Source organism: Mizuhopecten yessoensis, unplaced genomic scaffold, assembly GCF_002113885.1.
Source record: "Mizuhopecten yessoensis strain PY_sf001 unplaced genomic scaffold, ASM211388v2 scaffold10275, whole genome shotgun sequence".
Classification (NCBI taxonomy): domain Eukaryota; kingdom Metazoa; phylum Mollusca; class Bivalvia; order Pectinida; family Pectinidae; genus Mizuhopecten; species Mizuhopecten yessoensis.
In genome coordinates, this window is record NW_018408465.1 from 2,184,947 (window position 1) to 2,201,020 (window position 16,074).

The 16,074-nt window shown below is 35.1% G+C and overlaps 1 protein-coding gene across 3 annotated transcripts in view; it reads left to right on the forward strand.

Moving 5' to 3' along the window:
- Positions 1-11,486, forward strand: part of LOC110459992 (prolyl 3-hydroxylase 1-like) — a 36,491-nt gene extending 25,005 nt beyond the window's left edge. For 2 of the 3 annotated variants that reach the window (XM_021512663.1, XM_021512665.1), the window contains exons 8-18: positions 279-335; positions 1,002-1,152; positions 1,691-1,781; positions 2,403-2,472; positions 3,557-3,788; positions 4,185-4,291; positions 5,862-5,978; positions 6,823-6,973; positions 8,204-8,321; positions 9,459-9,531; positions 9,833-11,486. In XM_021512663.1, coding sequence (XP_021368338.1) covers positions 279-335; positions 1,002-1,152; positions 1,691-1,781; positions 2,403-2,472; positions 3,557-3,788; positions 4,185-4,291; positions 5,862-5,978; positions 6,823-6,973; positions 8,204-8,321; positions 9,459-9,531; positions 9,833-10,060 — 1,395 coding nt within the window. In that variant the 3' untranslated portion in view covers positions 10,061-11,486. Of the gene's footprint in view, positions 1-278; positions 336-1,001; positions 1,153-1,690; positions 1,782-2,402; positions 2,473-3,556; positions 3,789-4,184; positions 4,292-4,776; positions 4,867-5,861; positions 5,979-6,822; positions 6,974-8,203; positions 8,322-9,458; positions 9,532-9,832 lie in introns of all 3 variants that reach the window. The other variant, XM_021512666.1, reaches the window with a different exon arrangement.
- The last annotated feature ends 4,588 nt before the right edge of the window (positions 11,487-16,074 follow it).

The window sequence follows — 16,074 nt, forward strand, 5'->3', positions numbered from 1 at the left end:
CCCCCCCTGGGGTTAGATGGGCAGGGCCCAATAGGAGAAACATAGCAAATTCTTCAAAATCCTCCTTTTCCTGTAGGAATGACAGGATTTTGTCCAATTGCATATAAACCCCTGATTAACCATGTAATACATGTTCACTTCCAGCAACATCTGGCTATTTCAACTACAATTTTGCTAACATATCCAGGTGAGTAATGCAGGCCCTCTGGGCCTTTTGTAATTGGTTAAACTGTGTACAACTCAATTGCTTCTAAAATGGTGTTTTTTACTCCTTACAGTCGATCGATCCGGACCAGAACGGCATCCGACAAATCTCTGTAGTGGAGGCTTTAGAGGTATTTCTGAAATTTACCTGCAACATGTGTACTGAATTTTGAAAATGGATTTCAATGTCGACGTATTTCATTAGGTCAACTTGAGGTCAATTAGTCATTCTTAGTATGTAAATAATTGTATACTATTGAAAGTACAGTGGTACTGTGAAACGTTTTTGATACTTTGGATTTTGTGTACACTAACTGTCATTACATGGATAGCTTGCTTTCTAAAATGCATGCATATGAAGTATGATTTTAATGTGACCTGAAAGTAACTGTACATAAGACATTTCTTTTAAATCTTATATTAAAGATTTCTGTTCAAAAAATGTAAAGCTAACAATACTTTTTATTAGTGGCCTCTAATACAGGAATTTTTAAGTACCCTAATTATCTTATAATGTTATTATTAGTGGCTTGTTATACAGGAACTTTTATATACCCTAATTATCTTATAATGTTATTACTATTGTGCTTCTTTTAACTTATGAGAGAAGTTTGGAAAGCAACAAACAGATATGCATTCCCTTGTTTTTGTTTGTTTTTGGAAACCTGAGTTCTCTCACTGATCAAATGACACATCTACTGGGCTTTGCTTCGATTGGGCCATTTAGGAGTTTGTTACTTAAGTTCATTGGAATGTCCATCAATTTCAGTTAAGTTGTGTTTAATTTGTACTTAAAGCTTGTGAAGAAGGACTCAGATTATGAGATGGCCCTGAGGACGTTACTAAAGACCACTGAGTTAACTCGACATTTCACCGGACGCTTCTTTAACAAAACTGAATACTTCATCAAGGACGTCAAGCTCGTCTGCCGCGATCCTGTAGAAAACAGTACGTGTCAACTGAAATTTCTGTCTAAAATCCCAAGATAGATACTTATCATTTATAACTTATAATACACTTCTTTAAGACCATGACGGATAGGAGACATATTGCAGTTTAAGATAATTTGAATATGTAAATATTCACTTTTATATTTACAGATGATGTTAGAAATAATTCTTTTGTTTTTAGATGTGTGTTTTTAAGACAAAGAGGTTTTAATTACCATCTGAAAAATTGATTAACAAATTAAAATGACAGGGTTTTTAATAACAATATTTTTGTGAACTGCAGAGATAAATCGAAGGTTTCATGTTCGATGGAGAGGACAGGCAAACAGGGGGCGGCATGTCTCCCGGAGTCAGGGAGACTAAAATATTATTGTATATGTCTGTACTAGGTGCTGATCGGGGTCCCTGTGTCCCCCAGAGTCTGGGACACTGAAATACTATTGTATATGTCTGTACCACTAGGTGCTGATCAGGGTCCCTGTGTCCCCCAGAGTCTGGGACACTGAAATATTATTGTATATGTCTGTAACCACTAGGTGCTGATCAGGGTCCCTGTGTCCCCCAGGAGTCGGGGCAGTGTGTTGGAGACACAGAGGTGTCGGAGGGCTACACAGACAACGACTACATGTAAGTTGTCTGTATATGTTTAAATGAATTCATCAAGTAATGTCATAAAAATGTAATCAGCATTCTCAAGTTTGACGACTTGTTACTTTAAGTTTTTAGGATGTTTAAAAATGAGTTAATTCTACTTAATAAATGAAAAACACATTTAAAGCTTTGTTTAATTTACAAAAAATCCTCATGTTCATACCTGACTTATAGAAATATCACACTTAAAGTGTTGAAAAAACTTCATTTATCGATATATGTTCATGTACATTTAATACAAACTTGAAATAAAAAAGACTTCTGGTTTGCAAAGACAAGGTAAAAACTTATACGAAGTACATGTAGCTTTGGTTTCATTTAAATATTGAACTTTCCTGTAAGACTTCTGTACATGTATATATAGGAGGGTTTCTGGTGTCTTAATGTTTGACATCATGTACTGGTATAGTTATATAGGTAGCCTCTTGTACAATTCAGGGTCTTATTGTGTTTATCTAATGTTAGCAGGGGTTAAAAGACTGGTGTTTTTTTGTTAGATTATAAAAATATTCATAAATTATGTGTGAAAACAAGACCTCAGTTGTTTGTGCCGTGTGATTGTAGTGAGTACTGATGTTTTTCTGATCTGATATGTAGTAGTGTGGCCTACCTTACGGACAATGATGACAGCGGAATCTACTTCTTCGACAGGTGGATGAGGAAACAGGTGAGTTAAAAACTGAATTAAAAAACAACAACGTCATCAGGGGTGTACAATTCCATATTTAGGGTACAGTCAACAACAGATAGATTTTGAAAAAAATCTACTTATCTGACAAATGTTTTCAGTATATATTGAAGTTTTCACAAGCACTGACATAAAATCTGCTTACCTGTGAATCTGACTAGTGGAATTATACACTGCTGAAGACACAAAACCCCACCAGGACTATTACCATATCATACACACAGAAAAAAAAAGACTATCAACACTGTATTCTCCGTGTATAATACTTCAAACGACTTCTTCTACAGAAGCATGGGTCCTAGAGTCATTAAATTTGTCATAAACCTGTAGCTTGCGGGCCTGTAATCTGTAAAGGTTATAAATTGTTATCTTCGACACAATTTCAAGGTGATAGGATTCAAATGCAATAAAATTTCAAATGACTTCTTCAGAACAATGAGTCTTCAAGTCATGATTTTCCGTAGCTTACTGGAGTGAAGAGCTATAACATGTGTTGAATGGAATGACCTTGAAGTATATACAAGGTCACAGGAGTCGAATATTACACAAAGATGAGAAAAGAACTTGATAATTAATTAAGTTTCTTCACTATGGTTTATTTGTCTTTCACTGTAAATTTTCAATGTCATGTGAATGTTATTTCACAAGTTACGTGTGTTATTTCTCATTACGTATACTAGCCAGCTCATGTGATAAACAGCATGCACCATATCTACCCCGCACATTCTATATCCATTTTGTTAGGGTTTAACGTATTTCAGAAAGTGTTAGTGATAATGATTTTGCTGTCATACTAAATTGTTTACAACATGCAGTACATGTATATCATAAAAAAAGGTACCATTTCCATATCCTAACCCCTATCAACCCTTGACCCATATCAGCCTTGGGTTGATATGGAGGTCTCGGCATTATACAGGGTAGGATATGGAAATGAGCTTGTGATAACCTCTTAATATCTATTGTTTCCATGCCTTAATATCTATTGTTTCCATGCCAAAATAGATATTGGTGAGATGATACATCAAAATTTAAAAACATTTCTACGGTTCTGTTTTTTCAGTCCTCATCTTTACCTGGCATAAAGTGTGGACATTTGGTCGGGTTTGAAGCCTTTGACAGACACGGAATCCTTCCATCTAAGTCACAAAGATGTGCCATGGTTGTAACCTATACCTCGGACCGTAGTCATGACAACCCTGTCGTCCGTATAGCCAAGTCCTTCCTACTTAGTCTAGAGAATCAAAGATCTGCTTCCAATAGTTCCGTCATTCTTCAGAAGTTCGAAAGAGAAGGTGAGATTATCTAAGAGAAGGCATAATTTCCAGATATATATTTATAGTTTTATAACAAAGAAAAGAAATTCAGTCTCTGTTTTATTACTTTTTGCAATCATTAGTGTTTATACGCTTCAAACATTTAAATTATGTTGATCCATACCCTGGTATGTAACAGTTTAAAATCAAATGAAATTCAGGTTCTTGGCTTTCAACTTGTTTTGCTTTAACTCATTCACCCCTGAAGTTTCATGATAAACTATTCCAACCTTTGAATTGGAGGAGTTTAATAGTGTCTTCAGGGGTGAATGAGTTAAGTATGAATATGATATTCCCATGTGAATTTCTTAAACTGAGCTTGAATGTACCAGAGAGTTCAGCGTCACGCTAATCTGTCTCATTGACACCCTGAAGGTACAACAGTTGTGCAGGCTAATGCGGAACTCCATGGAAACGAGCGTGTCATAGCAGACGGCCTGATTGATGATGAGGCGTGCTCTGCACTCATCGCCCTGGCGAAGGTAACTTTACCAATCAAGAAGCCCAAAAAAATGTCTTTATAGCTTGTAAACACAATAAAGGAATCATATACTGCGACTTTTTAAATATGATTTTGGCTATAACATGTAATCTCAGGGATTTCCATTGCTACCAACATGCATGGGTACACATACTTGTCTGTCATTGTTCTCCAGCTACACACATACATGGTAGGGCGGTCACAATACGAAAAACAGGTATATCGCAATACTCGGGTATATCGTACTGTACCACAATACCCAGATGAAATATTGCTGTATCGCAATATTTTTTTAAAAGCTTATTTTTATGTATCCCATTCTGCTTGGTGATTTAACTTTGCAAATTACTAAAATTCTGACAGATATGCCAACACGCATAAAACAGTCTTTTAAGAGTGGTGGGAATTAGTTCAAATTTTGTAATCAATGGATGGTTAGTGATGTCATAAGTCTTGTGACAGTGCTGATTTCTAATTTTCCTGAAGAAAGGTATCGTTGGTGATGGCTATAAGAAGTCGCGTCCCCACACCGACCGAGAGATATTCATGGGACTCAACGTTATTGTTGCTGCCGAGGTATATACTACACACACACACTGTGTGGTGTTGCAGGGCTGGTGCTACACTGTTGTACATGTATATGATAAGAACTGATAGTTATATATACTGCCTGGTGCTGGTTTTCAGCATAATCATATATGATTACAGTAAAACATGTTTACAATCAGGTCACCCAAATGTTTGCTATAAGTTATACCCTACTGTGGTACTCTTTATCTGCAGCACTGTAAATGCTCCGTTACATGAGCTCAGTATCTGCGTCTGTTGTAAACATGTTTTACTGCAGTGACATTATATCTTTTTTGAATATTCTTAATGATATTGTATCTGATTTACTGGGATGTGTTTTTTTCTTTTTCTGGTGCCGGTGTACAAAGTATATGATACTTTATGTGTGACTTTACCTGTGTGTTACTTAACTTGTGTTGCTTTACCTGTGTGATACTTTACCTATGTGTTACTTTAACTTTGTGGTACTTTACTTATGTATCTGTATGTTACTTTTTCTGTGTGATAGTTTACCATTGTGATAATTTACCTGTGTGTTACTTTACCTGTACATGTGTGATACTTATCCTAATTGTTACTTAACCTGTGTGATAGTTAATCTGTGTGTTACTTTACCTTGTGTTTCTTTACCTGTGTGTTAATACCTTACCTGTGTGATACTTTACCTTGTGTTACTTTACCAGTGTGTGCACTAAACTCAAACTGTCTGTGTCAAGGTCACAGGTGTGAAATATTCATATCATTTACAGCAGACTTGAACTGGTATGTACCTTGTTCTCTGCGTACCTCTGTGTCTCCACACATGTATATATTTTTGAAGTCAAAGATTGAAAAAAACACATTCCATATTATTAAAATCGTATTGTGTTGTTACCTGTGATTAACAACTATGTCCAGTGTGATAGGTGTTGCCTCAGACATGTTTTCTGGTGTGTTGATACACTTTGGGGTAGTTTGTTCTATGTATTCTGTATTTCTATGCATGCGGTTCTCCTCACTAGAACGGGGCTATTATTGGTGATGGGTACAATGAGAAAGACAACTTTGAAGCTGTGGCGATATCTCCTCACACAGACAATGAGATATTCGAGGGACTCACCATTCACCGTGCCATCAAGGTTTGTACCACTGTTGCTTTCGTTGACGAAACTGTGGCAATAGCATATAGCTTGAAATGCCTTAGTTTGAGCTGTTATTTGCAATGAGGAATTGAATTTAAAAAAGCAAGATTTAGGGAATAATAATTATATTCCTTTATGTTATCAAAAGTCAAAAGGGAAGTTAAAAAAAGGAAATAGACCATCTCTTTAAGAATGGGAGATTGGCAAGTATTGTGAAGTGATTGTGATGATCTATTATAACCATTGTGAAAAAATTGCAGTGCAGAAATATTAAATGTTCAGTAAGATGATAACGTATTATCCTCAGAGTAATGTTCATGTCCCACTCTGGGTCCTCAGTTTAATCTTACAATTGAAGGTCACCTGTAAAGCGGTGACTTTGAGTAAATTACAGGTGGAACAGTTTGATGTGTGGTTAATCAGTGGAGAAACCATAGGTAAAAAACAACTGGTGTGGGCAAAGGACAATTGTATTATATAGTCTAAGGGAGATAACTGCATGAATTGTTTTTCCAATATATTTTATCTGTTGGTGATTAGTATTTTTATTCCACACATTGCTGCTTCTTTATATTCTGCACTTTTTCCTAAATTCATATTTCTTCAATTTTGAACACTTGATATATGTTAACTGAAGTTATTTTGTATTTATTGTCAGTTTTGTTCTTGTTTTATTGAATTGTATTTGTAAGGATGACATGTGCTATATCTTCAAATCCACTTGTTTGATTAAAATAACAGTAAGCAATTATATTATCAGGAAAATTATCGAATAGTGGCCCAAATATTGAAAAGAATCATTTTATTCTTAAATGTGTGTAATGTTGTGTTCCTTAATTAGCTAGCTAAGAGTGGAGCAGTGAGCAAGGAATCCGTGGAACTTTACCTCAGTGCAAGTGAACGCAGTCGTCTGTTTGTGGAGAAATTCTTCAACCTCACAAAGCCACTGTATTTTGACTACACTCATCTAGTGTGTCGCACCGCTGTAGAAGGTATGGGTTATGTGTAAACCATGCATATACAGTACCAAATATAACTGTTGTCTGTCTACCGTCTTGTGTGTCGCACCGCTGTAGAAAGTATGGGTTATGTGTAAGCTATGCATAGACAGTACCAAATATAACTGTTGTCTGTCTACTGTCTTATTGTAGCACCGCTGTAGATGGTGTCATTATGTGTAAACCATGCATAGACAGTCCCAAATATAACTGTTGTCTGTCTACCGTCTTATGTGTCGCACTGCTGTAGAAGGTGTCATTATGTGTGAAAACCGTGCATAGACAGTCCCAAATATAACTGATGTCTGTCTACCGTCTTGTGTGTCGTACCGCTGTAGAAGGTGTCGTTATGTGTGTAAACTGTGCATAGACAGTCCCAAATATAACTGTTGTCTGTCTACCGTCTTATGTGTCGCACCGCTGTAGAAGGTGTCGTTATGTGTGAACCATACATATAGACAGTCCCAAATATAACTGTTGTCTGTCTACCGTCTTATGTGTCGCACTGCTGTAGAAGGTGTCGTTATGTGTGAAAACCGTGCATAGACAGTCCCAAATATAACTGTTGTCTGTCTACCGTCTTGTGTGTCACAACGCTGTAATCTTGTAATGTCAGACTATATATACATTTTAAATTGACTGTAGACTCAGAACTCTGTCCTCTTACAGCTATGTTAACTCATTCACCCCTGAAATTTCATAATGAAATATTCCAACCTTTGAATTTGAAAAGCTCAAATGTGTCTACAGGGGTGAATGAGTTAATTAGAAAAATTCTTTCACAAACTTCATGTCTAAATGATAAAAAATCATCTATAAAGATAAGCTAGATATTAGACCTGTTTTTGGCCATTCTGATATCAGTGAGAGAAGATCACATTATAACATCACTGAAAGGCCTTTATTGGAGGAATCTGAAGTGGTGTATGATGTGGTAGAAATGCTCGTAAGGCAGCAAATGGGTTTTTCTGAATTTTATGTTTAAAATGTTACTGGTTGATCAGCAATAGACCTTCCTACCACTGATTACTTTATTATTGATACTATGTACAGGCATGTTTTTCACAGTATTGAGTATAGGAAAATTATCTTTGAAAGAAAATAATGGAAAAGTAGGGAGTAACTTGGTTATATTGAGCCACTGTTGATACGGAATAGCCTTATGTCTTCAAAATTACAGCTACATTAATGATTACCTGTAAAAAAACAATTTCTTTGATTTAGGTGTGCAAGCTGGGCGGACAGATCTCAGCCACCCTGTCCATGGTGACAACTGTCAGCTAAACATCAAAGACGGGACCTGTTCACGTGCCTTTCCTGCCTTTGTCCAGCGTGACTACAGGTAACATGTATACAACACATGATGTACAGAAAAATAGTCTCAGGACTGGATCTCCTGCGATTAATACCAGTGAAATCTGGCATCGTCTGTTTTTTCGTCTCGCCACCACGAAGTGGAAGCGAGACTTAGGTGTTGCTTTTCCGGCGACGACGGTGACAGTGTCAACGTTAAATGTTTGTGTTTAAGTTCGTTTCTCTGAAAGTATAAGCGCTACTCCAACCAAACTCGCACCATAGATGCATCTTAGGTAGCACATCTCAGCCCATACATCAAATGCTGGATGCGGCATACCTTTCATGGTCCATTGACTTTGTCAGCATCTCCATCAACATAAGGTTTTTGCTTTTAATTTAGTTTCACCGATATGTGCATTGATGATCTAAGCGGGGCAAATAATTAGGCGAGACATATCAATCTGAATGGCTTGTTTATATGTTTCACCTCTAATACAGCTCTATTCATCATTTGATTTGGTTTTCATATTCTAAGCTCACATGAGAATCACCAATTTCTTCCTAACCAATTTTGACGAAACTTAGTGGGAAGGGTAAGTGCACCGACCTGACCAATTCTCATTATTTTTGGGCTCATTAGATGTCCAATATAGCTGCCATGGCAGCCATTTACAAATTATTTCTGGAGTTTGAACGCCAATTCTACTCACTAATTTTGCTGAAACTTTTAGCTACCAGACCAGTCATCCTGAAAGTGTGTTTATAACTTTCAGTTTGACCAGAATGTTGTAAACGTTATTATGAAGTGCCACAGTAGCTGTTCCTCTTACATTATATTGTCTGTTCATCTATTCTCAATTTAATTAGGTCATAAACTTCATGTGAGTATAAAGGCCTCTTGGGCCTTTTGTAAATCATGAATACAGCTATACAGATCAATTGTTGTAGTCAACTTGAATTAAAATAAATGATGTTAACCCTTTCACCACTGTGGACCATAATGGACTCATCCAGATCAATGCATGGTAGAGTTTACTAAAGTTACAGAGGGGTGAAAGGGTTAAACTCAAAAGTAAATAGCAATATCTGTCAAATCTAATTAGATCATGGAATTGTCTCTGGAACTCAATAATGGACTTTTTCTGTGTAAAAGTCATTAATATATCATAAATCATCATTTCAGTGCCCTCATGTACCTTAACGACGATTTTGAAGGTGGGGATTTTTTCTTTGCTCATTCCAACACAAGTGCTGACGTAAGTATAATGAATACAATGATGTATGATGTTTAATTTGTTTGCTGAAAAAAATGTGCTTATCTATATTTTGTCTAATTTGATTCTGTTTCAATATCTATGCTGACTTCTTTACTTCTTTTAGTAATAAAGAAGTCATAGATTTTTTTTCTGTGGAAAAGTTGTATAACAAATAACATCGACAGTTTTTACCTGAATTGTGAAATTATTAAGTTTTTTACTTATAAAGTAATTGATGATGTTCATATCTATTGTATCCTGGCTTTCTTCTGTATTGTCTACAATTTTTTCCTCTAAATAGGTTACTCTCAAGCCTAAATGTGGACGAATTATTGGTTTTAATGCTGCCCACCTTCACGGGGTGAACAGTGTGACGAAAGGTCAGAGGTGTGCTGTAGCCATGTGGTATACGCTTGATCCAAACTTCAAAGAACTGGCCAGGATTCAAGCTCAGAAAGTTCTCTCAAGCATGTCCAGCGAAAACAGTCAAGACAGTGATGCGGAGGGATCTGTCCATGAAGAGTTATAGTTCTTGTTTTACGGAACTCTTCTGCATGCAGAGTAATGAAGTCTTTCAAAATTATTTTTGTATGGTCGGTGATTTGATCCTCGAAACGTTGATTTGAAAATATATTTTGATACAAATGTTTTGGAATAAACGTTCAATTATTGTTGTAAACGTTATTTACCTTTGAATATTTTTCATTATATCAACAGTCTTTTGTGACAAATGTTTCTATAAATATGTAATGTTACCTGTTTTAATTGTGTATACAGCTCACTTCAATATACAACAGTAGCTACTGTAACAAGGAGATGTACACTCCTAATTTTGGTATTGCCGTTGAAGGAGTAAGCACATTCAAAAGGTGTAAAGAATTGTCTCAGATCAAATGCTTACATGACAAATTATTTGAGGATGTTAACGCCTGTGACAGCTGTATGTTGGCTAGTCGAGTAGTAGATCTTGTTTCTCTTGTTTAACTGACCAGTTCACGTTCCGAAGAAAAAGCAAGCCACTACATGCATGTGGTCACTTCAACTTGCATTCTGGAATTTTCCTTCAGTCTTCCATTTTTTTCTGCATTTAGCATTTTGTATTTTGTATTTTTTGTTCAAAAAGTGCCATATTATTTTGTAAAAGAATACTTATGTCATGTTCAAGATGCCATCAATTTAGAGTCATATTGTACGAGATGTTGTATCTACTTATATATTATTAGTTCACTTGGTGTGCTTATGTTGTGACGCTTCATCTGTCACCTAACATCCTGTCAATCTGTTAACACTTGCATAAAAGGACGTCTCCACACGAATTGCTCTGTTGATTTCAAGCAAATTTTGGTGATTGCATTTTAAGCCCATTGGGATCAAAAGCTATATCTATGACATGAATGAACCTTGTAAGGGCTGACAGGTGGGTTATATTAATGCCAGTCCATTTGGTCAAAAGTGGTCATTTTGCTTTAAACAACATCTTCTCTCAAACTGCTGGCCAGATTTCAACAAAATTATTGTAATAGAGTCCATAGTCAATGAAAAGCAAAATTGCGTAACTATAATTGTTAACATTCCTGGAGGCTGTCTTTTCAAACTAATGGGCAAATTTCAAACTAAAAGAAAAGCTTCACATCCAAAAAAACCAGGTGAGCTATTTAGGGCCCCTGGGCCTCTGATATAAAATGTCATATCTAAAACGATACTATATACACTGTATTAGGTTTTGTTCCTACTCACAGTGCCATATACTTAAATATAAACTTGAGTTGTAGGTATGTCACTTTGTATATAGATATATACTTATATAACGTGACATGCCTACAACAATGTTCTATACAATGGAATCTCGTTGGTGCTTGAATTTTTGAATTTTTGTTTTGTAGACCCTTTTATTCACGAGCTGTGAACTGTGTTTCTTACATACAAAACAAATTATATACATGTATATATATTTGGGGGGGGGGGGGGGGGGGGATCTTATTGAATGCCATGTAGACAGTGACAGTGTCCACTGGTAACCCCTATACTTAGTTTGAGTTTGATTACTGTTAAATGTTATCTTTCTCATTAAAAGTGTGTAGGGGTCAATTAAAAAAGGAGCAAAAGTTTACCCCCCCACATCACCCACACGAATAGAGAAAGTAATTTTGTCACTATAAAGACTGCCTTGTAATTGTTGTCTATACCTTGTCCTATAAATGACCTTACATCTTGCAGTAATCATTATTTTTACTGCATGTCGAAAATTTAAAGGACCGGTGATTATGTTAATATAAAGTGCCATCACGCTTGTCATACTTATATATACAGTTCCATCAACTTTGTCATGTTACAGTTCAAATTTATTGTCATTTTGTTTTTATTTGTTTTTGTCTCATGTTCAATGAAAACCATTAACTTTATATACATTTGTATTGTTTTCGCTCAATGTCTCGATCATAAAATGTTACATTTTGTTTGGCTCTATAAGAAATGGGTATATATTCATATATTGTTTATATATTGTATTCTCTAGAATTGAACTATAATTTGTATGAAATACATGATAAAATTAAATTTGATAAAATTCATGAAAAATATAACAAAGAATCGACAACATACTTTTTCAACTTATATTAATCACTCTTGTTTGACCAGATGGATGCTCCCCCCTCCCGAAATGTGGAAGGAAACTGGAGCACCTGTAGAAAACCAATGTGTTGGTGTAGGTGATCCAATACCTTTTTACATACAATTAGGGAGTCAAACCATAGCTGCCTTGGTAAAAGGCGAGTGCGCTCTCCGCTGGGCCACCTATAACTGAACAAATTCTTGATTTCTGACAAGAAATTGTTTCATAGAATTGTAAACAACTGATAAGAATACAGTGTATTTATCACAAACATATATCTGATTTGATTTCTTGCCACTTCCAGTCCCTGTAATATTGGTACCTCTACAAGAGAACAGTGACAAGTCCAAACCCATCCAAAGATTATAGATGTATTCTATTCCGTCTTTGCGTATTGCAGAGTTATCTTCTCTTGTGAGCAGGTATTGATTGTTACGTCATTGGTTTGTGAGAGTAACGTCATCAATTTTTGAGAAAACGACGTAATTTTCTCACACAAACCAATGACGTAACAATCAATACCTGCTCACAAGAGAAGATAACTCTGCAATACGCAAAGACGGAATTGTTGTTATGTGTATTTAGCTACAAATAATTGTTTATTATTGATTTTGTTTTGTATTTTTTTTCATGTTTCATATGGTTGGTTTATGTGTTATTATTTTTGTTGTATTTTTTTTTTTTTTTAGATGTGATTGATATGTTTGTAAAATATGAGAGATCACAAGACATTTTAACATAAATAATGATCTGATTAATATTGTTTTTAAATAGGTAACATATATCATATCCTTATTTGGTAATATGACTAATTATAATACAGGTATACCTTGTCATGACAATCTCATTCCTTAGTCCTCAATAAACAAACATGTCTGCCCATACTATCAGGGTAAGTACATGGACATGCATAATATTACTTATTGAATCTCATTTTGATTGGGACAATTAATATTTAGGTAAGATGATTTTGACAAATTCCTCAATTTTCTGTACTGGCCTTTTCATCAATTTGAGGCCTATCAGGGTAAGTACATGGACATGCATAATATTACTTATTGAATCTCATTTTGATTGGGACAATTAATATTTAGGTAAGATGATTTTGACAAATTCCTCAATTTTCTGTACTGGCCTTTTCATCAATTTGAAGCCTTTTCAAGGCCAACCCTTTGTTTTTAGGGCCTTTTCAAGGCCGGTATGAACAAATCATATTATTTGTCCCGTATATAAATCAAAATTTACACCAGAAATATTCTGATAATTTTTATCTTCCCCTGTGATATATAATCTTACACTATAATCAGCATTTACACTGTATCCTTATTGTTTTTTGTTTAATCACATATTGATATAAACTGTTTCTTGTCTTCAATCAATTAAATCAATACAATTTATGTGTATTTTTTATAAGTATTAACACAACAGTCAAGTTTGCATGCCTGGTATTACATTGTATTTATAAAATTCATATTTTGATTCTTTTCCTGCACTTCTTTTTCGTACAGTGCTATAATTTAATTAATATTTTTTCTTAAACTGAAAATATTTTTTGATTTTGCTGCTTAACAAAAATAGAAATGTGCTATAGAATATTGTATACATGTATTTGAGTTGTTTTTGTTGTTTTATTGTTTATTGTATATGTTTGTACTTAGCAAGTTGGGATAGTATATAATTAAATTGAATATATTGTCATTTCTTTGGAAGTGTATAAGTACATGTATTACTATGGTCGGTTTGTACTTATAACTTTCAATCAATGGTTACAAATGTGGTAAAATTACTACCTCAGTAATTATATAATTTTATATGCCTTCTTGACAAACCATAGATCTGGTCCCAATATCACTAACATTTTACAATTTGACTCGAACCAAGTTAAACTAACTCACTATAACTAACATTTGCAAGTTTTGACTTAGTTTAGGTCTGATGACTACCACTTCATCCTCGATATCCAGGGGTTACGCTCACCTTCGCTCTCCCCTGGAATATGTCATGACAAAATCGAAAGCTTCAATGTGCACCACCTTGTGGATGAGACAGGAAGACTAGTTTGAATCGTTGATGTACGTCAAAAGAATATGTCGCATTACGGTAAAACCGACTGCTTTGAAGTTGGGTGTACTGTTTTGACTTGAGTTTTGGTTTTGCCAAAATTGAAAATTCTGAGGGTGGAATTTCCCTATCCTAAACCCTTTGGCATGAAAGGGTATTATTCTCTCATTCCAACCACCAGAATAAGCCCAGAAACCATGAAAATGCATTTGGACTAGCCACCATTTTGAAAATATGAACTTTTCCCCTGAGCTCTTTCGTCAAAAACGAATCAGCCAGCCAGATTAAGCATATCCCATATTTGCAAACGATGTTTGCGCAGAAAAAATAATCACATCTTTCTAACCTGTAATGTAAAATATATTGTAAAAGGTTTTAATTTCATCACATCGTCTTTTCCCCATTGCGGCATCGGAGAGTTCCAAATTCGTGACGTCACGTCATTGTTGAGGCATTGTTACGTCACGTCACGTGAAATGGGGTGCAAGATAGAAATTTCCTACACCCCTTTCTTACCCTGGACAGCTCTATCTTACACACAGGGAAATGAGTGCAAACATTGTATTCTATACCAGATGATTATCTAGGTATCAAACAATAAGGCGATGTTATCCCCAAAGAGGGGTAACTTCTACACTCTGTGACAGAACTATCAAATACCAGTTAAAGTACTTGGTATCATTAAATGTTCTCACACATGTCTATGTAAACACAGAGGTTTGCAATGTTAGGGTGTTAAGTTAGTGTTTGTCTTGGTGACTGTATCGAATGCAGAAATACATAGCCATTGAATATTATTAACATGAATTATTGTCTAATCATAAGATGTTAAACATTGAATACAAATGCAAGGTTTCATGGCTCAAACTATGGAAAATTTATTACGAATGATGTCCAACATATCTAGAACAGTAGTTTTAAAAGTATTAAATGTACATAAAGGTGCACTGGTCATTACTTTGTCTGTTTAAGAACCTAGCTTATATAATTAACATACAGTATACATATGACTAGCGGTATAGTTGATAACTGATTGGGTGCCATTCAGTACTCAAGGGTGTATTGCGACATTTTCAACCATGGAAACGAATTCAAGCAAAAACTTGTATACTAATACATGTACTGTAAAACATTAATGATGTAATTCCTAAAAGATTTACACAATACAAGACATTGTAGAAGGTTAAGGTATGTCATAGATATGTACTGGTACAGTAAAAACTGTATACAATGTATGTCATAGATCTATATGTACTGGTACAGTAAACATTTTATGCTGTAAATATTTATAGATATAAATATTTTTATCATAAATATACCTTGTAGAGTCTGTGTGACTGCTTTTACACTGAACATCTATGTAATGTGTTGTTCTGTTTTATCATTGTTGGAGTGATCTATTTTCATGTACACTTGTACTGTACTTGTAACTTTTAGAAACATTAAGCTCAGGAATGGTAGTTTTTGTTATTTTCTTCCTGCTTTTTTTCTTTCTTGCTTTATCTAAATTTGGGTATCATTCCATGTTGATTTCCATAACTCATATGTTGTTAATTATAAATGACTGATATAGCCACTACGACATGTACGACATAGACAGATATGTTTCCGAGGACTGTTTCCAGTATATAATGTATGGTTGACTTGAGACTAATATTTCTAGCATACAGGTATGCTGTACGTCATAGATTAGCTTTCCGGGTATACGCTGTGTATATGACCTACACTGCCGATTCCAGTATATATTGTGTTTCCAGTATATACTGCGTTTCCAGTATATATTGTGTTTCCAGTATATACTGCGTTTCCAGTATATACTGCGTTTCCAGTATATACTGTATGCATGACAAAGACTATTTCAAGTATATGTA